The sequence below is a fragment of the Oryctolagus cuniculus genome, chromosome 6, assembly GCF_051225735.1.
Source record: "Oryctolagus cuniculus isolate XC-2025 breed Fujian yellow rabbit chromosome 6, ASM5122573v1, whole genome shotgun sequence".
NCBI classification, from domain to species: domain Eukaryota; kingdom Metazoa; phylum Chordata; class Mammalia; order Lagomorpha; family Leporidae; genus Oryctolagus; species Oryctolagus cuniculus.
In genome coordinates this window covers 39,181,888-39,202,731 of record NC_142872.1, presented here as the reverse complement: position 1 = coordinate 39,202,731, position 20,844 = coordinate 39,181,888, and the positions used below count along the sequence as shown (strand labels likewise).

Here is a 20,844-nt window from a genome sequence, read left to right as displayed (position 1 = left end):
TGTCCCTGTAGATCATCACTGGGTTTGTCCTCCACCTGCACCTCATTAGAGAACTAATAAATTTTACTGTCTCCTGGCCGGTGCCGCAGCTCACTAGGCTAATCCTCCGCCTGCGGCGCCGGCACCCCAGGTTCTAGTCCTGGTCGGGGCGCTGGATTCTGTCCCGGTTGCCCCTCTTCCAGGCCAGCTCTCTGCTGTGGCGCAGGAGGGCAGTGGAGGATGGCCCAAGTGCTTGGGCCCTGCACCCCATGGGAGACCAGGAGAAGCACCTGGCTCCTGCCATCGGATCAGCGCGGTGCGCCAGCCGCGGCGGCCATTGGAGGGTGAACCAACGGCAAAGGAAGACCTTTTTCTCTGTCTCTCTCTCTCACTGTCCACTCTGCCTGTCAAAAAAAAATTTTTTTTTACTGTCTCCTATTCAATAACTGAGAAGGAAAAAAATGAAACTTCTCCTGGTTGGAGAATGCATCATTTAGGATTTCCAGTGCTTGGTACAGAGAATTTAAAAAGAATGGTTGGGGCAGGCATTAGCCTAATGATTAAAATGCTGGTTGGGACACGCATATCCCACATCAGAGGACCTGAGTTTGATGTCTGACTGCTGATGCCCACTTTTTGCTAATGCAGACTCTGGGAGGCAGTGGTGATGTCCCAACTGATTGGGTTTCTGCCACCCACTAGGGAGACCTGGATTGAATTCCTGGTTCTTGGCTTTTACCCCCTGGCCATTGCAGGCTTTGAGGAGTGAGCCAGCAGGTGGAGCTTTCTCTCTCTGCTACTCAACTCAATAAATCCTTGATTTTTTTTCTTCTTTTTTTAATTTAGAAGCTTGAAGGAGGAGCCCCATGGGCTCCAGGGAGGTGAGCTAGAGGATACTGCCTGATGCTGGCATCTCTGGGCGGCACAAGGGGGAGTAGCTGGACAGCTAGTTATACAAGAAATGAGAATACTGCCACTGGATACTCCCACTTTCTGGGTGAAGACCCAGTGCTGAAGTGATGCCCACAGGAGCCACAACAAGTGGAAATTCAAAAGGGGGAGCCAGACTGGTCCTCTGCACCAGGCCTCCGGGCTCCCTGTAGAGTCCCCTGTTGACAGAAATTGACAGGGAGCCAGCCTACAAGGAAGAAATGGATTTAACACAATCCAGTGTCAGCAAGCAAGATGCAAAGAGGAGCTTGAAGGAGTAAAACACAGTTAATAAACTAGCACGGGGAGCATTTAAGATATTCTAACAGAATGTTCCAAAGCTCCCGCGGCAGAGAATGGAGAGAAGGGATGACATGAGATGGCCTGGAGATCACAGGAAGGCCAGAGTGAGACGAGCACTGTGATAGCAGACATGCATTAACTCAGTGCCAGGGTGGCTGTTTTGTTGCTTCTGTCGCGTCCCAGACCCCCATATCAGAGGGTCACTTCAGTGGGTTTAGCTGGGGACTAGAAATTTGAATTAGTTTTTTAAAAAGATGCCCAACGGCTGGCGCCGCGGCTCACTAGGCTAATCCTCCGCCTGCGGCGCCAGCACACCGGGTTCTAGTCCCGGTCGGGGCGCCGGATTCTGTCCCGGTTGCCCCTCTTCCAGGCCAGCTCTCTGCTGTGGCCAGGGAGTGCAGTGGAGGATGGCCCAAGTGCTTGGGCCCTGCACCCCATGGGAGACCAGGAGAAGCACCTGGCTCCTGCCATCGGATCAGCGCGGTGCACCAGCCACAGTGGCCATTGGAGGGTGAACCAACGGCAAAGGAAGACCTTTCTCTCTGTCTCTCTGTCTGCCTTTCAAAAAAAAAAAAAAAAAAAGCTGCCCAAATATCAGTGGTTATCTGAGGAATTAAGGATAGGGAAAAAGCCTTTTCCTTCTTACTATTACTAACAGATTTTTTTTTTTTTACGTGAGTCTTACACGTATTAGCTAATGTATGTAGAATGTATTGAGTTAGTACAGTTCAGAGTGCTGCTCTGAAACCCCTGCTCTATGTGTGTTTGAATTACATTATTTAGATGTGGAAATCTGCAAGCTTCTGGAAATATCATCTGACACCAAATTCCAGTCTGATTACATGACGGATTAATTTTTTAAAAACTCTGTTTCACATAGTTATACCTTAAGGAAATTTCAGATATGTGGAAATTAATACCTTGTAATACTGTCTAATTATGTAATTGTTTAATTCCAGTAACTTTTTCGAGTGTGTACCATTCGGCCCATTTACTTTTGAAGCTAAGTTATTAAAGCACACACTTCAAGTGCCAATGAGAGCAAACAAATGGAAACACTAACTGAAGAGACTTTTCTAAATATTCCTGTTATGTAGGTCATTTCTAAACACTGGTTTACAGTGTTCCAGAAATTCCTTTAAAGCTCTGAGTTATTAAGTCTTCCCACAGTAGCAGTTTAGATCCTGTAGAAAAACTGCCACGTGTGCACAGAGGTAAACGTGCAGCCCCGTTGTTTACAAGAGAGAAAAATTGACAACAGCCTCAGTGTGTGCCGAGCAGGGTAAATAGATGGTTGAATGCTATGCAACCAGTAACTAGAATGTGGCTGAGCTGTATATACCATTTTGGAAATGTTTTAAACAGAGTGGAAAAGCAACAGAATCATGTGTTCCATTTATGTTGGTTGAAAGAACATTGTAAGCTTGTAGCAAAATACCTGGTCGGTTCAGAACCAAACTAATTCATTTTTTTTCTTACGAGCTGAATGGAAGAATCAGGGGAAAGACTGTATTTCTCATTTGACTTTTTTACAAGTCTGCTTGCTTCTGTGATGTTAAGGAAATAGAAGGGGTCAGCATCATTGCTAGAAACTTTGTTGCTTGGAAACAGGATGGTGGCCACATCTTGTCGGAGATAGCCTGTTGTGCTGTAAAACATGACTGTAGGTCTGGGTGGTCTGGCTGGCTTATGACCTAATTCTGTGCTTATTTCTTTCCATAGCATTATAGCCTTCAGAAAGGCCAACAAAGTGGGTATTTTCATCAAAGTCACCCCACAACGTGAGGAAGGCGAAGTGACCGTGTGCTTCAAGATGAAACACGATTTTAAAAACCTGACAAACCCTATCCGGCCCATTGAAGAAAGTGACCAGAGCACTGAAATCATCTGGCTCACCCAGCATGTGGAACTCAGCTTGGGCCCGCTTCTTCCTTAAAAATTTTCAGGGGTGGGCAGATCGCAAAGGACAGTGTCACTACCAGCTCACACTACGATGTGGCAGCCGCTGCTTCTCTAGGCCTTGTGTGTAACCATGTTCCCCTGCACTCCTGAGTCCGTTCCCCAGCAGTGGGAGCAGTGGCCAGGCCTCAGGAGAGCAGGGTGACTGCTGGGCCTCTTGCTCTCGCCTCCGTTGACCACTGAGCCCTGCACGTTGAATAACAACATAGTTGCATCCCACTGAAGGAGATATTTCTCGGAGTGGCCGTTAGATTTGTCACCTGAGAAACTCTGACCGTTCCCTCTCTTGACCTGATCTCACTAAGGATCACAGAGTGACGATGACGTGAAAAATGATAGCATAAAGGTGGAGCTGCCGTCGGTGCTCCCACGTGGGTCTCAGTGTCCCGCCTGCTCTCTGTGTTCCATGAAGTGGGGTCTGGCAGTCTGCAACATGCCCTCCCCCTGCTCTCGTGGCTCCTGTCGTGCCATAGGTTCCATTTGACAAAAAAGGTCACCTTCTCTTCACTGTCGTGCTGATTGGAGAAGCCTGTGGAATTCTTAAGGCACTTCGATTCACCCTCTTCTAACTGAATACAGAACACTTAACCAGTTGCACTTAAATTTTTTTCCTGGTAAAATACTGAACTTTTGAGATGGATCTTAGAGGCAAGCAATTACATGTCATGTCAGGGGGTGGGAGGGGTGGCAGGTTCTCTGGTGCGTTCAGGGTGGTATGGCCATAGACCACTCATTTGAAATATTGCCACAGTATCCAGAGACGGGTGCTGCCACAGGGAGGCAGGCTCTGTCTACTCCCTGCCCTGCCTCTGCTCTGCCTGTTTAACCCAGTAAAGTGTTCTGAGAATTTGAAGCTGGTAAAGAGCCCAAAGAAAACTTCTGTGGACAGTCACTTCTGGAAACATTTTGAAAGATTTCTTTTTAGCATGATCTGAACTAATGTTCTTTCCATTGATTTGAAGGGGAAATTATATTATCTGAATCCAAAGCTGGACATTAAGGAAAAGAGCTTTTCCCCTTAATAAATTTTAAACTTTTGTCATATGGTGTGTCCAAGAAAGACCATTTTGATTGTAATCCATAAAGTAGTTCAGCAAGCATCCTAGAATCCTGGCCTAACAGCAGACATCCTGTTTTCTCTTGGAATTCTGGAGTTGGCTTGCTAACCTTAATTTCTGTGTTGTTTTCTAAAATGAACTTGACAAAGTAGACCACCAGCTGCACCACATTTTCTTTAAAAGTATTGGAAGTGGTCAGTGGACTTGTGAGTTAGAAATTTCTGGTTTGTGCTGGTTTTGTTTTAAGTCTTTAGTTTAAAAAAATAAAAAGATATATTGTAATATACAATAAAGATAGAATTCAGTCCATTTCAGCTCCCCTTGAAAGATGAAAATATTTAGGAGGCTCTCAAAGACACTAAATTGTACTCTTTAAGGTCAAGGCGACTTTATGAAACAATGTTCCCATAGAGTAATATATATGCTGCAATGTGCGAAACATTCGCACCTAATAACAGAGTCACAGTAAATAACGTTTGGCCTCTTAGGAGTTGGGGCAGGGGAATGGGTGACTACAAGTTCACAGGTGACAGAAACAGCTTAATGTTGTGTAACCCCACAGAGTGTGGAATTGAGTTTTATTTCACTGCCTGCCAGAGCCTGCCATGAAACCACTGGTCCGTGTCTGCCACTGGAGGAAGCAGGCATCAAGTAGAGGACAGCGTCACGTGCTCACAAGCCTGTGACGGGTGCACGGCTGTATGGCGTGCCTTTGTGGGCTGTAGCCATTACTCTTGTTCCCAGAAGTAATAATGTTTAAGTAACGGTCTCATCACTGCCATGGGACACCACACAAACACTTCTGGTCATAGTTTTTCCCCCTCAGAAGTCAAATTAACTTGCAGAATAACTCGCGTTGGTTTAATATTTCCTCAAGATAGATTATAGTACAAGCTGGCATTCTGTGTGTTTGTAGAAATGGTTCAGTAATTGCAGCTGGTGAATTAGGAATTTGTTGCCTTTTTTGTATTAGGTCAGATGCAAGCTTTGTAATGCTAGTCGGTGTACACCCCCTCAGGAGTTAGGCATCATCAGCTCATGAAACTATAATTTGGGAAACTTAAGGCTAAGGTAATCTGGGTTTGTGTTTGGTTCACCCACCAAAGTCTTTTGTTTAAAGTGTAGGCATCATGAGCTCCGTGTCATCCGTGTTTGTGAAGAAGCCTCCTCGTCGGTCCCTTTGGGGAGTGAGAGGTACTCCCTGATCTTTACGAAGGACAGGTTACTGTTTGCCTTACTGCTTAAGTTAATGTAGTGAAATAAAGCAGACAAAGCTTGTGTGTGTCTCCTGTTTGGTTTCTTGAAGATGGGTGGGAAGCAGCATGGGGCGGAGTCCGGAGGTGCCTGGAGTCACAGGAGTTGCTCTCTGAGAGCCAGTGGCGTGCTTCCTTCCGCCTCTTGAAGTGAACTGTGCGAAATCCTCGGATCAGGTTAGTTGACTGTAACATTGCAGGGAGAAGATGCTTGCTCTGTACCTGCATGCTCTCAGACGCACATCAGTGTTGCTGTTAGCCTGTGTCATTGCTCCCAAAGATGGTTTCTCACACAAGCTGGGTCAGCCTCCCCAGGTAGCCACTCATCTACCTTCCCCACGGAGCTCTTCCCTCTCTTGTGCATGGATTTATTCCTGCTCTCCCACCTGAAACCAGCCCTACCTCTTAGCACTCGCCCTTGCCCTCTTGCTGTTTGTTTCATGCATGTAGCTTCTCCCTGTCTACTGATACATATCTGTTCCTACATGGTCATATGAGATGCTGGCACTGCAGGTGGCTTTATCCGCTATGCAGCAGCACCAGCCCCTCAACTATTAAACAGGTTAATCGAAGTCCTCACCCAAGATTTGAAAACATCTGGGTGATTTCTGTGTATGGTCCTGTGGGTTGCTTTGTCTATGAAAAATGGCTTGGTTTCTTGTGTTGCATGTCCTAATTTTGAATTTTGAATGCCAGTCATGGGCTCTCTGACAGTAGACTTGAGGTGAATAGTTAATGCTCGGAAGTGGGCAGGCTTCTTGCATCAGGCCCTTTGTGCGGGGTTTGGCCGATAGTAAGGAACCAAGCTGGACTTGGCTTTAGTTCTTGCTGTGATTAACTTTAATACATGGATTTCACACAGTCCAGCATTATTTTGTGCTTTGAGTTGGTGCTGAAGAGCTTAAGTCTCCGTGCCTCATCCTTGGCTCGTAGTTGTCCTTCACACCTGCACAGTGGTCTCTTTCTGTGCCCTTGCCCACCCTCCAGCAATGATGCTTGTTACTGGCTGTTTGCACGGCTGGTAGTAGAGGAGGAATAAAGGGGTTTCAGTTCCGCCTCAGGCTCTGGTAGGCCCTGTGCACCTGGGCCTTAGGAATGGGCCTTTTCTCAGCATTCTTGCCTGTTTGCTCTGACTTGTATCTGTAGCTGGTCTTGGTCTTTTTCTAAAAGATTTACTTTATTTGTTTGAAAGGCGGAGTTACAGAGAGGGAGAGACACAGAGAGATCGAGATCTTCTATGTGCTGGTTCACTCCTCAAATGGCCACAACAGCTGGTCCAAAGCCAGGAGCTTCCTCCTGGTCTCCCACTTGAGTGCAGGAGTCCAAGCACTTGGGCCATCCTCTGCTGCCCCACCCCCTCCCCAAGGTGCGTTAGTGGCGAGCTGGATGGGAAGTGGAGCAACTGAGATTGAAACCAGTGCCCATAAGGGATGCCAGCATTGCTGGCAGCAGCTTTGCCCTCTGCTACAGCGCGGCCCTGTGGCTGGTCTTGGGAAAGAGTTGCTGTCTTACTTCCACAGTGGGAGGAGGCCTTCAATAGTGGTGGTGCAGAATTGTGGGCCAGGACTGAGTCTTGTCCTTTCTAGGGCAGAAGTTTCCCTCACCTTGCTGTAACAGGAACTGCTCTTGAGAAATACCCACAACAACTGAGGCTGGGAAGGCGAAGCCAGGAGCCAGGAACTCCATCCGGGTCTCCTACATGATTGGTAGGGGCCCAAGTAGTTGGCCCATCACGTGCTACCCTTCCAAGTGCATTAGCAGGGAGCTGTGATCGGAAGCAGAGCAGCCGGGGCCAGCGCTGTGGTGCAGCTGGTTAATGCCCTGTCCCATGGGTGCTGGTTCTAGTTCCGGCTACTCCTCTTCCAATCCAGCTCTCTGCTATGGCCTGGGACAGCAGTAGATGGCCCAAGTCCTTGGGCCCCTGCACCCGCGTGGGAGACCCAGAAGAAGCTCCTGGCTCTTGGCTTCGGATCAGCGCAGCTCCGGCCATTGTGGCCATCTAGGGAGCAAACCATTGAATGGAAGACCTCTCTCTCTCTGTGTAACTCTGACTTTTGAATAAATAAATAAATAAATAAATAAATCTTAAAAAAAAAAAAAAAGAAGCAGAGCAGCGGGACTCCAGCTGGCACTGCAATATAGTGTTAACCTGTTGTGCCACAATGCCAGTCCTCTAGGCTGGTCTTTGAATCGAGCACAGAGGCAGATGAGGCAGGGGCCTGGTTAGTTTTCGAGGAGTTTGCAGCCCAGTAAAGGAGCTAAACACATGGAAAACCCCAAAGTGCAAGGAAGAAAGAAATTCTCCGGAGAGGCAGACGGGAGCAGAAAGTAATCCTGGAAGACACAGAGAAAGGCAAGTTTTCCAGGTAGAGAAAACACCAAAATAAGAACAGGAAAGCACAAAGCAAGTCAGATTTTGGATAAAAGGCAGCATAGTGTGTATCAGGAAACAGATCAACTGCTACGCAAAAGAAATGAGCTGAGCGGCAGGGGCTGTGGCGTGGTGGGCTAAGCCTCCGCCTGGAGGACTGGCATCCCACATGGGCGCTAGTGCATGCCCTGGCTGCTCATCTTCCGATCCAGCTCTCTGCCATGGCCTGGGAAGGCAGTGGAAGATGGCCCAAGTGCTTGGGACCCTGCACCCATGGGGGAGGCCTGGAAGAGGCTCCTGGCTTCAGATCTGCCCAGCTCTGGCCGTTGCGGTCATTGGGAGAGTGAGCCAGCAGATGGAAGACCTTTCTTCTCTATCTCTCCCTCTCTCTCTCTCTGTGACTCTCTCTCAAAATATTTTTTAAAAATGAACTATAAATCCAAGAGAAGACATGAAGAACCCTGAAATACACATTACTAAGTGAAAGAAGCCAGTGTGAACAAGCTACGAGCAGCATGACTCCAACTGGGACATCCTGGAAGAGGAAGGAGACAGTGCGAAGATTAGTGACTGCCAGGGGTTGGGGGACAGGAGGGAGGAATTTTAGGGTGATGAACGACTGAAATACTATAGCGGGGGATACACATCGTTATCCCTTTGTGCAAACCCATGTAATGTAAAGATTTATTTTTTTATTTGAAAGGCAGAGTTAGAGGGAGAGAGAGATCTTCTATCTGCTGGTTCACTCCTCAAATGGCTGTAATGGCCAGGCCTGGGCCAGACTGAAGGTAGGAGCCAGGAGCCAGGAGCTGCTTCTGGGTTTCCCACATGAGTTAAGGAACCCAAGTACTTGGGCCATCTGATACTGCTTTCCCAGTTGCATCTGCAGGGAGCTGGATTGAAAGCGGAGCAGCTGAGACTTGAACTGGAGATGCTGGCATTGCAGACCAAGGCTTGGCCTACTATGCCACATGCTGGCCCCTCAAAGATTTTTAAGCAGAGAAATGACTTAATCACCCTGGTTAGGGTGTTGAAAGCTAAGGCAATGGTGCAGGGCAGGGCCCTGGGTTTTTCTCGAGGAGGCAAGTGTATGTGTCCTGTGAGGATTATCTTGGGTCATAGGTCATAAGTAGATGGTGGTGACCGGGCCCAGGGTGGTCACTTAGGGGATGCTGTGGTTAGTTTGAAGGTAGAGCTGGCAGGATGTGCTGACTCACGGGGTGTGGTCTGTGAGCAGAGCTGAGGTTTATGGGAGAAACTCAAAGGATGCGGCTGCTGTTTAGTTAAGGACCACATAGGAAAGGCAGATATGGTGAGAGAAAATTCAGAGTGGTTTTTGGACTTTGAAAAAATACTCCAGAAATGGTATTTTTTTTTTTTTTTTTAATTTTTGACAGGCAGAGTGGACAGTGAGAGAGAGAGACAGAGAGAGAAAGGTCTTCCTTTGCCGTTGGTTCACCCTCCAATGGCCGCCGCTGCAGCCGGCGCACCGCGCTGATCCGATGGCAGGAGCCAGGATCCAGGTGCTTTTCCTGGTCTCCCATGGGGTGCAGGGCCCAAGCACCTGGGCCATCCTCCACTGCATTCCCTGGCCATAGCAGAGAGCTGGCCTGGAAGAGGGGCAACCGGGACAGAATCCGGCGCCCCGACCGGGACTAGAACCCGGTGTGCCGGCGCCGCTAGGCGGAGGATTAGCCTAGTGAGCCGCGGCGCCGGCCCCAGAAATGGTATTTAAATGCGGAGATGGCACGAGAACCAGGACCTGACACTACAAAAGTGAGGGTAGAGAGGAAGGACGGATATGCAAGAAGAGACCTGGAACGCCGCAAGACTGGGCGCGTGGCAAAGAACTCAGAGGATACAGAAAGGAGGGTTGTGTTCCGGAAACCAAGTGAGCAAAGCCTTTCCAGGGAAAGGTCAACTGACAGATGGTAGGTACGGAAAGATGACGTAGGTGCCTGCTGACTGACGCATTTCACAGTGTGGATGAAGTGCTGGGTGCAACGCCCTAACCTGAATGGGCGCAGCGGAGAACAGGAGGAACTGCAGCAGTGTTGCCGTAAAGGACAGCAGAAGAAGGAATCACTGATGTGACATCCTTGAACAAGTAAGAGGGCGAGATAGAGTGCTAAGAGGTGGGGCTGGTTTTAGGGAGGGGAGCAGGAACAAACTCCCACAGGAGAAGGAAGAGTTCTGCGGGGGAGCTACCTCGGGAGGCTGAACCAGTCTGTCTGTACGAGAAACTGTCTTTGGGAACAATGACTCAAGGTTTGAGTCTTGACTGCTCCACTTCTAGTCCAGCTTCCTGCTAATGCGCCTGGGAAAGCAGCGGAAGATGCTTGGGCCCCTACACCCTTGAAGGAGACTCAGAAGAAGCTCCCGGCTCCTGGCTTTGGATCAGCTCAGCTCCATCAGTTGTAGCCATTTGGGGAGTGAACCAGTAGGTGGAAGAATTTCTCCATCTCTCCCTCCCTCTCTGTAACTCTGCTTTCAAATGAATAAATAAGTCTTTAATAAAAAGGCCGATTCAAAGTATGAACGAAGTAACTGCAGTGCTGACTCTAAGATCCTTTTCACTTCAGACGCTGGAAAAGCAAGGCCAACATGGGCATTGTGCCTGCACCATTTTTTACCTCCGCAAGCAGGAGCCGGTGACTAATCTCTCAAAACCTTCGTGTCCTTTTCTATAAAAGAGAGGTCAGCATACTTGCCTAGGGGACACGGATACAGATGAAACAGGACACGCGGCTAAATGTGAAATTTCAGATAAACGACGAGTCGTTTTAAGTGTGTCTTGGACACATGTGATTCGGTGTTTATCTGAAACGCAACCTCACTAGAGTTGTGTTTTTGTTTGCTAAACCTGGCAAATCCCCCACGAAATTTCGGTGAGAATTAAATGAAACGCCCGGCGTTTGCCGTACTGAGTGCTCAGTGCTACTCACGCTGCTTGAAACCCAGCCCCTCACTCATTACTTGCCCCTTTATTCTTCGGCCCAGTTTTTAAATTAACTGTCCTTTTGGCTCCTCCTCCGAAATTCACACGTACTCACACGCAGCCTCATAGAGCAGCACACCACGACCCCAATTGCTAAGCGAAGACAGTGCAAGAGAGGGCGACGTCATGACGTAAAGGCCACGATTCCTGGGCGGCACCGGACGCGTAAATAAGACGTCATCAGGGCCGGCGCCAGCCTCCAAGCCTGACGGGATTGTGGCGGTCCTGTCTCCCAACTCGGAAGCTACCGCTGCCTCTGGGACGCGCTCAAGATGGCGACCTCGCTGGGTTCCAACACCTACAACAGGCAGAACTGGGAGGATGCGGTGAGTGTGCGGAGGGCGGAGAAGCCGTGCCCTGTGCGGGCCGGGCTGGACGCGGGGCTGCGGTGCGGCCCAGGGAATTCCGGGCAGGAGCCAGCGCCGCGGCCTAGCTCGGCCGGTGCAGGAGGCTGGAGGGCGGCCCTCTTGCCGGTTTGGAGGGAGGACGGGGTCCCGGGACCGGCCTCGTGTCCATCCGTGGCTCGTCCAACATTGCCCCGCTGGTTATCTGCCCTCTCGCCGCCCGCCGGAAGTGCAGACAGCGCCCCCTCCCGCGGCCGGGCCCGTGCTGGCCGCCCTCGGGTTCCTGACCTGGCGATCCCGGCTCCCGCTCCCCGCCCGTCCCCTCCCCCCACGGCCGTGGCTGAGGTGGGGCCGGGGCCTCGGAACCGGGTCCTCAACCAGATCTCCCGTTCTCGCCAGGACTTCCCCATTCTGTGCCAGACGTGTCTTGGAGAAAATCCGTATATCCGAATGGTGAGCGATGGCGTGTGGCGGGGGGCTGGGTTGTTCTTGTGGCGGCGGTGTGGTCCTTGCTCAGCGGCTGTGGGGTGTTTCGGCGGAGGAGACGAAGCTCCGTTACCATCCCACAGGACTGCTGTGCCTGTGCGCTCACTTGGGAGCCCAGCAGTGATCCTGCTCCTTGACAGTCCTAACAGCAGCGGGTATCCGGGCACCGACCCTGGGAGGGGGTCTGGGAGCAGGAGCTGGCAGAGTTTGTGTTTTCAAATAGCGAGTAGGAGTGGGGCTGCCCCCAAGAACCTCAGTAAGTGCGGGGGAGAACCAGGACTAGAAACGAGATTTTTCTGACTCCTCGTTCGGAGCCTGTGGCCTGTCCCCTGGCCTGGTAGTCTCTCCAGTGGGAGGTACCCTTTAGCCTTATGAGTGAGAGTAGAGCTGGCGACAGTTAACCGTGGTTAGGTTAGGGCTGGAGTACTGTGATGGGTCTCGGAGATACTTAGCTGCCCATACTGTTGTGGTGTTGGAATAGCTCATGGGAATGGGACGGTTACGGTGTGCCGGCAGCAGCCCCAGGTGAGGCTACCTTCTGGCTAAACTTCCTAAAATAGGCTGGTTGTGGCCGCTTCCTCCCTGATGTGGGGTCTGTGGAAACCGATAGGAACTTTAGTTCTTGGAAGCAAACTTGAGAGCAAAGTGAACCCAAGAGTTACAGCTCTGGAAACACACCCACTTGCCTGGTAACAGATCCAAAGACCCTTGAGGGTGATACATAGTAACCGCTTGACTATAGCCCCAAGCATCCTGTTTCCTTACAAAGATTTTTTTCCCCCTTTTTTTTAAGATGCCAGAGATCTCTAGATACTTTTCTTGGTTGTATTTATGGAAAGAATAGATATCTGGTTCTTTTTCTGTATAATTCTAGCTGTATTTTTTCTATTTCAGACCAAAGAAAAGTATGGAAAGGAATGCAAAGTAAGTATGTTTGTTAAAGAGTAATGATTTCATTATAGTTTCCTTTTCTGTCCCAAACCAGCCCTCATTTATCAAGCTTTGAGGTCCTCCATAAAAGTGAGTGCTTCAGGGCTTTCTTAGATCACTTACGTCTTCTCTGACTGGTAACAGTTTGGTCTGGAAGGTAAGAAGATGAGCACTCTAACCGGGTGTTCATGGATGGGCATTGAATGGTCTGTTTTGTATACCAGATGTTAGATAACCATGAGTGTCTTAGTGAAGGAGGAAGTTAGAAAGGATTGAATGATGCTCCTGTTCCTCCCCCCGAAAAGTTTAAGGCTTGGATTATTAATAGTACCTCTGGTGGAGGGACTTTGACTTTCTAGATATTTCATTCCTGTACTGTGTGAGTTTTTTTGTTTTTTTTTTTTTTCAATGACTAGGAAGGGGTGCTGTAAATTAGATTGAAATATTAGATCTCATTTAGTTTAAATGGCTGGTACAGCATCTTCTAAGCCCTAGATTTTGGGGTCCTTTCTTGAATCCTCCATGAATTTATGAGTTGATTATCTGAGCCTGGATTGATATTGTCACTTTCTTTGTGCTCCAGATCTGTGCCAGGCCATTCACTGTGTTCCGCTGGTGCCCTGGGGTCCGCATGCGTTTCAAGAAGACTGAAGTGTGCCAGACCTGCAGTAAATTGAAGAATGTCTGTCAGACCTGCCTCTTGGACCTCGAGTATGGTAGGTCTGCCCTGTCCAGTCGTGTGGCTCTCAGTACAGTCAGGGGTCCTAAACAAGCTGGACTTTTGGTCTCCTGCTTCTCACCCTGCCTCTGGTTCTGTTCCACCATGGAATGTGGCCCGTAGTCCGCTTTTCCCAACAACAGAGCTATAATCAGGCCATTCTAGAGTGCTCCTGACAACAGTAGAAACTGTAAGGGAAAGCAAGGAATTAACCAGAACTGGCCTGTGTCTCCATCTCTGTAGCCAAGCTGAGGTACAAGGCGTTGATCCTATGCCTGAGGCTGCTTTTTTTTTTTTTTTTTTTTTTTTTTTCCTCTTAGACAAAAGAGAGACAGAAAGGTCTTCCTTTTCCGTTGATTCACCCCACAATGGCCGCTGCGGCCGGCGCACCACGCTGATCCAAAGCCAGGAGCCAAATGCTTCTCCTGGTCTCCCATGCGGGTGCAGGGCCCAAAGACTTGGGCCATCCTCCACTGCACTTCGGGGCCACAGCAGAGAGCTAGCCTGGAAGAAGAGCAACCGGGACTAGAACCCAGTGTGCTGGCGCCACAGGCAGAGGATTAGCCTATTGAGCGGCACTGGCCTGGGGCTGCTTTCTTAATGAAGCTTTCTTTGCTTCAGTCCAGACCAGATGTGCATAGGCTAAGTGTGCTTTAGACTTTGATCTCAGTGGTGGTGTTAGAACTAGTATGTTACTCTACTGCTGTTTCAGAATAACTGGAAAATGGCTGAGTTTCTGTGTGTTGAGCTCAGAGAGTCACTGTGCCAGTATTTATTTTAAACAAATTATACTGTAATAAAAGCTAGATACACCATTCATTTAAAGGTCAAATGTGAAATGTGACTAAAACCAAAGTGTGTTCATCTAAAAGATTTTGTAAAGCATTCACTTCATCAAATTTCATGATGACTTGGGATATCAGATGCTTCCTTAAGATTCTGTGCTGAGGGTTTGAATAAAAATCAAGTGTGTGGAAACAGGAGGGTGGAGAAGAGAAGGATGGTGTTGTGTTGTTGTTGTTGTTGTTGTTGTTGTTCTTTTTAAATATACCTGATGGATCTAGTTCCTCTGTTCTTTTGTACCAGGCCTGCCCATCCAGGTTCGTGATGCAGGACTCTCTTTTAAAGATGACATGCCAAAATCTGACGTCAACAAAGAGTACTACACACAGAATATGGAGAGAGAAGTATGCTGCCAGTTTCTTGCTGTAGTTGTATATTTGATAAGAATCCTGATGAACTGGCTCAGTCTATATATGTGTCTTTATAGATTTCCAACTCTGATGGGACACGGCCAGTCGGCATGCTGGGGAAGGCCACCTCCACCAGTGACATGCTGCTCAAACTGGCCCGGACCACACCCTACTACAAACGGAACCGGCCCCACATTTGTTCCTTCTGGGTGAAAGGAGAGTGTAAAAGAGGCGAGGAATGTCCATACAGGCAAGACCTGGGCTGCTTTTTGGTGTTTGTTTACAGAAGATTGATAATCTGAAAAGTGGGAGATCCTAGTTTGAGATTATACATGCTTTAAAGTGTAAAGCTCATACAACTAATATGATAGAACTCAAGTCTCAAATCGCTAAATTCAGCGGAGCTTGATTAAATCGAAGATTTTACTTATGAGTGAGCCTGGGGACACTGCATTGCTAGGCTGTATAATGTAGATGCAAACCCTAAAATTTCTGCCTGAGAAGTAAGATCTCACTGTCATGGGTCTGATTTCAACATATACTTGAAGTAAAAAAGACCAGACTTGCAAAGGATGCATGGGTGTGTTGGAGCCAAAGCAGCCGAGCACCTGGGTTAGGAGTTAACTTGGAGTTGGTAAACCCCCATCTCCCAAAAGATAGTTGATGTAAAAGGAAAATCTCATACCCCAAATAACCATTTACAAACGGCTGCTAGGAGACTGGGGAGTCTGTCCCTAACCGCCAATCCCTCGCGGCTTTGTTTGGGTTGTTACTTTTTTGCTGTGACCATCATTTCCAGTTCAAAAAGTGTATCAGGGTGTGTATTTACGACTTTAATGTGTAGCTACTGTTGGATAATGCCAACTTTTTTGTTTTTTTTCCACCGTGACACTTGTTTTTTTCTTGAATCATAGACATGAGAAGCCTACAGATCCAGATGATCCCCTTGCTGATCAGAATATTAAAGACCGATATTATGGAATCAATGATCCTGTAGCGGATAAGCTTCTAAAACGGGCTTCAACCATGCCCCGTCTGGACCCACCAGAGGACAAGACCATCACCACACTCTATGTTGGGGGTCTGGGTGATACCATTACTGAGACAGATCTAAGGTGTGTGTGTATAATTTTAAGAACTTTTTTTTTTTTTGCTTCTTACTGCCCTGGGATAATTTATTTGCAAGGACACAGGCAAGCGTGAGAAGGCTCTACACAGTGTGGTGGTGTTCAGCTACTCTGTCGTTAGTTCATACTGACTCCAGGTTCTATAAAATTGCCCTTTAGGAGTCCAGAGTAGTAGTGTTCCTCAGAGTGCTTCTCCATCCTTGCATATGAAAGTAGTTGTGAAGGATTCTATTTGACCCAGTTGGTGATGAGAATTTTGAAGGGTGGCACAGATGCAGACAGGGTTAGTTATGCAGGGGAGGGAGAGCTTTGTGATTATAAAACCCTGATGGTTTAAATTGTTGGCTTTTGAGAGAAGCGGGTATTTGATAAATTTGTTTTATTTTGGCTTGTATTGTGCTTGGCTTCGTGAAACATTTAGGCAGATGGTAATGGAAATGACCTCTTCCAAAGAGAGAAAGTGGAGGAGAACCTCCTGTAGGTTTATCATCTGCTCTTGGTAGCCTGTCTCCATCAAACCCTACCAAAGTGAGCTCGATAGGCCCCACGGCTCAGCACTCTTCTCTGTAAAAGGCCTAGAGAGTAACTGCTTTAGGCTTTGTGGGCAGTGTAGTCTCTGCCACATTTCTCTCTTCTTTTTCTTGCAGCCGTTACAGTTTGTTGTTATTAGCTTTCTTGGCTCATGGACTATGACAGCTGTAGTTTGCCAACCCATTATCTAGAGTTCAGGGTTTGGGGTCTGATGGAATCTGTTGGAGCCCCTTTTCCTCCATGGGAGAAACTCTGACTCGTCTGAGAACCCTGTTACTATTTCTCATTCCATTCCTCAGTTAACATCACCCACAGTAAGGCGGGATACAGGGATGATCCAAGCAGATAACCACGGGGCCCACCTGCCTACTGATAAGTCAGTGAAAGAGTTGAGGCTCCATTTCAGGCTCCTGGGAAGGTCTTGTGTTGTTGACTCCTGGTTTTCTCTGCTGTGTCCCCACAGAAATCACTTCTACCAGTTTGGAGAGATTCGGACGATCACTGTTGTTCAGAGACAGCAGTGTGCTTTTATCCAGTTTGCCACAAGGCAGGCCGCAGAAGTGGCTGCTGAGAAGTCCTTTAATAAACTGATTGTCAATGGCCGCAGACTCAATGTGAAATGGGGCAGGTAAGAGTTAATTCAGTTTTCAAATCCCTTTATTGCAATTTTCAAGAAACTGTTTCATTATCTGGAGACTAGTACACCTTTGACAAACAGGCTTAATTCAACAAGATCTTCAATAAGATCTTTAAAAGTTCATTCCGTGTGTGTGTGTGTGTGTGTGTGTGTGTGTGTTTGAGAGAGAGAGCTGATTCTTAGGGATGGTGGGACAGTACTGCTTTGAAACTGCATCAGGGTGTTGGTGTAATGATCTGCTCCTTTGAAGTTTGTGTTTCTGTGGCCAAGTATCATGCCAAGGCAAGAGAGTTGTATTTTTGTGAATTAGACCTAGATTTTTGCCCTTAGAGGCTTACTGTCTAGTGACGATGATAAGACAGAGAATAGCTATTTTAAGTTTGAAAGTGGTGATTGCATAAGACAGACACAGGAAAAATGACCTAAATGTTAATCTCAAGTCTCTAGCTTGGAACCAGGAGGAGAAGGCCAGCAGCAGCCTCCCCTTGTATGGAGAGTTTCCTGCCTGCTAAGTGTTCTGTTAAACACGTACGTTGCCTCTGCTAGCGCTTAGTTCTAGCAAGTTTTGAATGGAGGTCTTTTTGGCCTCAAAACCTTTGCTCTGACCCACTCTGCACTGTGGCATTTATGGGAAAAGAGTGTCAAAGAGGACGCAAAAAGTGAAGGAATTCCATTTGAGAAGCCTAAGAAGCAGGTATCAAATACAGTGGGACAAAATGCTGATGTCCTGTGTGCTCGTGTGTGTCAGATCCCAAGCAGCCAGAGGAAAAGAGAAGGAGAAGGATGGAACCACAGACTCTGGGATCAAGCTGGAGCCTGTTCCGGGACTGCCAGGGGGTGAGTGCAGGCTTCCTGCTTGTGTCAGGAGCTCAGTCTGCCCTGAGGTTACTGTTCGAGGAGACTCGGGCCTGGCCCCTGGGCAGCTCCCTTCTCCCACCGTGACCCGGAAGGATTTAAAGGTGGTACAATCAGTGTTGCAGAATTGTCTTCTAAAGTTGGCAATTTTCTCTCCTCCAGCTCTTCCTCCTCCTCCTGCGGCAGAAGAAGAAGCCTCTGCCAATTACTTCAACCTGCCCCCAAGTGGTCCCCCGGCTGTGGTGAACATTGCGCTGCCACCACCCCCTGGCATCGCTCCACCCCCACCCCCAGGTAACCTCCATCTTCCTGCTTTGCCCAGAGAAGTCTCTGGGAGAGTCCTGTCTCACACCTCACCATCATAGCTAATTCTTTGAGTTTGCCCTGTAGAAGTCAGTGAGAAAACCTGATATTTTGGATTCTGGAATACTGATTATCCGGGTAGGACTCACTGGGCTGCAACAGTGGTCTGCATCAGTTTGTTCCCTGTTCTAAACTAAACCCTGACCAGTGCCCTGGAGCAAGCACTGGTGCTCAGAGTGTGGACTGGGCAGCCGCACTTTACAAAGTGTTTATTGCCTGTCACAGCGAGACAAGGGCTGCTGCCAGAATGTAAATCAATGACAGCTTCCTGCATTGAGAAAGTCTTGTTACAAAAAAAGCCGTCAAGAATAACAGTGTGCTCGTCATGCAATTAAGTTACATTTTGGCCCAGGCGGTGGATCTTAGTGGTAGCCAGCAGCAGAGAGTTGGAGGAGCTGCTCCTTATGTATAGCGGTGCCCTAGGGAGTGTCCGGGACAGGGTGAGGAGAGTGCAGGCAGCCAGTGCCCCCAGGGCGGAGCAGCCTGCGCTCTGTGGAGACAGCCTGATTTCTGGACACCCTCGAGTCTGCTGCACGCGGCGAGGGCAACAGTCTCGCCTGTCTTCCTGAAATTCTGAATGGACCCTGTCCGATAGGATTTGGCACGTGTGAGACACTGCAGAGGTTCAGGTGACGTCCTAGCAGATACACTGGCGGAATCTTCTAGAGAAAAAAGTTTGTAAAACAAAGGAAATGAGACAGGTGCTTATTTCCAAGCTCATCTTGTGAATGGATACTTAAGTTCGCTGTCAGCCTTGGTTTGTGCATAAGTCCTTGTGATCTTGGAAGGACTGAGAAGTTTGAAACATTGTCAAGGGAACTGCAGGCTTAACAGATGTGTTCTTTACCATCCGCAGGTTTTGGGCCACACATGTTCCACCCAATGGGACCACCCCCTCCTTTCATGAGGGCCCCAGGACCAATCCACTACCCTTCTCAGGACCCGCAGAGGATGGGGGCTCATGCTGGGAAACACAGCAGCCCCTAGCACATTCTTACCACTCTGGGGCTACGTGGAAGAAAGGGCGCTTAAAAATCCCAGTAAATGAATCTTGGAATAAATCTATTTTTCCTTCCTTTGTAGTTTCCATGGTAGCTGAATGTGTTCAGATGTGGGCAGTTGGAGAATGGCAGCCATGCTTTCCTACACGTATTCAGAGATCAGTGGACTTGAAATATTGAATAAACTGCCATTACCACATCTGGTTACTGCTTAACATTACTAATACAACCTAATGTCTGTTCGCCTAACCTGTACAGGGGACAGGCACATGGCTGAATGGAATGCTCCACAGAGTTACTATCCTAATAACATGTTTGTTTTGTATCTTTTGGGGGAGGGAGGGCACTGACCTGCGGTAAAGAAACTTTGACCATTTTTATGTCCATTGGATATTTTCCTTTTCATCGTCTAAAAGCAAAGGTGACCAGCACTAATCACTGTCGTGGCGTGAGTGTGACTGAACTCTCCTGAAGTCACACCCTCAGAAAGTCCAGGAGCAGCCAGCACCCAGCACAGCACAGCACAGCGCTCTTCATCCTCCCCTTTTCAAACTTCATCCATTGCTAAAGGAATCTGATGGATAGTTTGACTTCTACACCACTGAGAAAAGATAAAAGCGAAAATTACTTTTTACTCCTGTCAATGAGATGGAAACAGATTTCAAGGAGCTGTGTGTTACTGAAGAAACCTGGTGTCTGGGACAAAATTCTCTGAAAGAACTTCCTGTAAAACACTCACTGCAGCGAGAAGCCCCAGAGTGTGTTTGAATGGAAGACTCGTGACCTGCAGCTGGAACTCTGCCCTTCAGCACGGGCCTGCGTGTGTCTTCAGCATCGTCTTGTGATCCTCTCCTGTGGGTAGGGGACTGTCTGTCTGGTCTTAGAATGTTTGGATATAACTGAACTGTAGATGGTAGGGGAAAGTTGATGTTATTTTGTGTTTTTTTTTTTGTTTTTGTTTTTAAATAATTAAAACGGGTCAATTTTCCAAATACTGTCGTGGCTTGTTTCTGTATTGCTGTTTCCTTTATCCTTTGGTAGCTGAAGTTGAGGTCAGTGAGAGAAACAAATTATACATGAATGCGATGTGACACGTGTTTTGGAGTTCAAGTCAGTGCGCCTTTGTGACCTGAAATGAGGTAGCAGAGGAGGCGTCTAGGGTGACAGCAGCGCGCCACACCCCATCTCTGGCTTGGTCAGCTGGATGAAAGGATGTCTTCTGGAATGCGGGATGCTGCAGAACGAGATTGGGAGGCGGGGGGTGGGGGTGGGGGTGGGGGGTGTGATTCTAATATGGGATCTGGTGAGTTTAAAGTTACTGTGAGATAGGTCGGTGGACAATTCCCAGCTCAAAGGGAAATGGAGCTTAAGAGATCAAGATTTGGGAGTTGGAGTTGTGGCATAGCAAGTAAAGCCATCACCTGCGACAGTGGCATCCCATTTGGGCACCACTTTGAGTCCCGGCTGGGAAAAGCAGTTGAAGATGGTGCAAGTGTTTGGGTGGCTGCACCCGCTCATGACTCCTGGCTTCAGCCTGGCCCAGCACTGGCCATTGCGGCCATCTGGGGAGTGAACAAACAGATGGTATAGCTCTCCCTTTCTCTCTGGAATTCTGACTTTCAAAATAAGTAAATCTTAAATAAGTAAATAAATAAATCTTTAAAAAAAAATTGAGGTGGCAGCTGAAGCCCTGGTATGGAGCGGGGATGTAGACCAGGTGGCAATGTAGACCAGCTCTTAGGCTTCAGTGTGTCTTAAGTGTGTTCCTGCGTGTCTTCAATGCTGATGGGTGAGGACCACCCTTTGAA

At 48.2% G+C, this 20,844-nt stretch overlaps 2 protein-coding genes across 3 annotated transcripts in view; both read left to right on the top strand.

Moving 5' to 3' along the window:
* Window positions 1-5,507, top strand: part of DCTN4 (dynactin subunit 4) — a 28,285-nt gene extending 22,778 nt beyond the window's left edge. For both annotated transcript variants that reach the window (XM_089336087.1, XM_002710315.6), the window contains one exon: window positions 2,935-5,507. In XM_089336087.1, the coding sequence (XP_089192213.1) occupies window positions 2,935-3,148 (214 nt within the window). In that variant the 3' untranslated portion in view covers window positions 3,149-5,507. The remainder of the gene's footprint in view (window positions 1-2,934) is intronic.
* A 4,048-nt stretch (window positions 5,508-9,555) lies between these two features.
* On the top strand, window positions 9,556-20,028 carry RBM22 (RNA binding motif protein 22). Its single transcript, XM_002710313.6, has 11 exons — window positions 9,556-11,177; window positions 11,595-11,648; window positions 12,576-12,605; window positions 13,195-13,327; window positions 14,416-14,516; window positions 14,600-14,772; window positions 15,437-15,637; window positions 16,644-16,808; window positions 17,566-17,654; window positions 17,835-17,966; window positions 18,892-20,028. Exons 1-11 carry the CDS (start codon window positions 11,124-11,126, stop codon window positions 19,020-19,022), a joined length of 1,263 nt encoding a protein of 420 aa, XP_002710359.1. The 5' UTR covers window positions 9,556-11,123; the 3' UTR covers window positions 19,023-20,028.
* Window positions 20,029-20,844: the final 816 nt, after the last annotated feature.

Excerpts from the sequence above, each read along its gene's own strand:
- RBM22 (XM_002710313.6), top strand. The coding sequence starts at position 11,124 with ATGGCGACCTCGCTGGGTTCCAACACCTACAACAGGCAGAACTGGGAG. Across the intron at positions 13,328-14,415 it reads CCTCTTGGACCTCGAGTATG|GCCTGCCCATCCAGGTTCGT; the intron begins GTAGGTCTGCCC and ends CTTTTGTACCAG. Across the intron at positions 17,655-17,834 it reads TGTTCCGGGACTGCCAGGGG|CTCTTCCTCCTCCTCCTGCG; the intron begins GTGAGTGCAGGC and ends TCTCTCCTCCAG.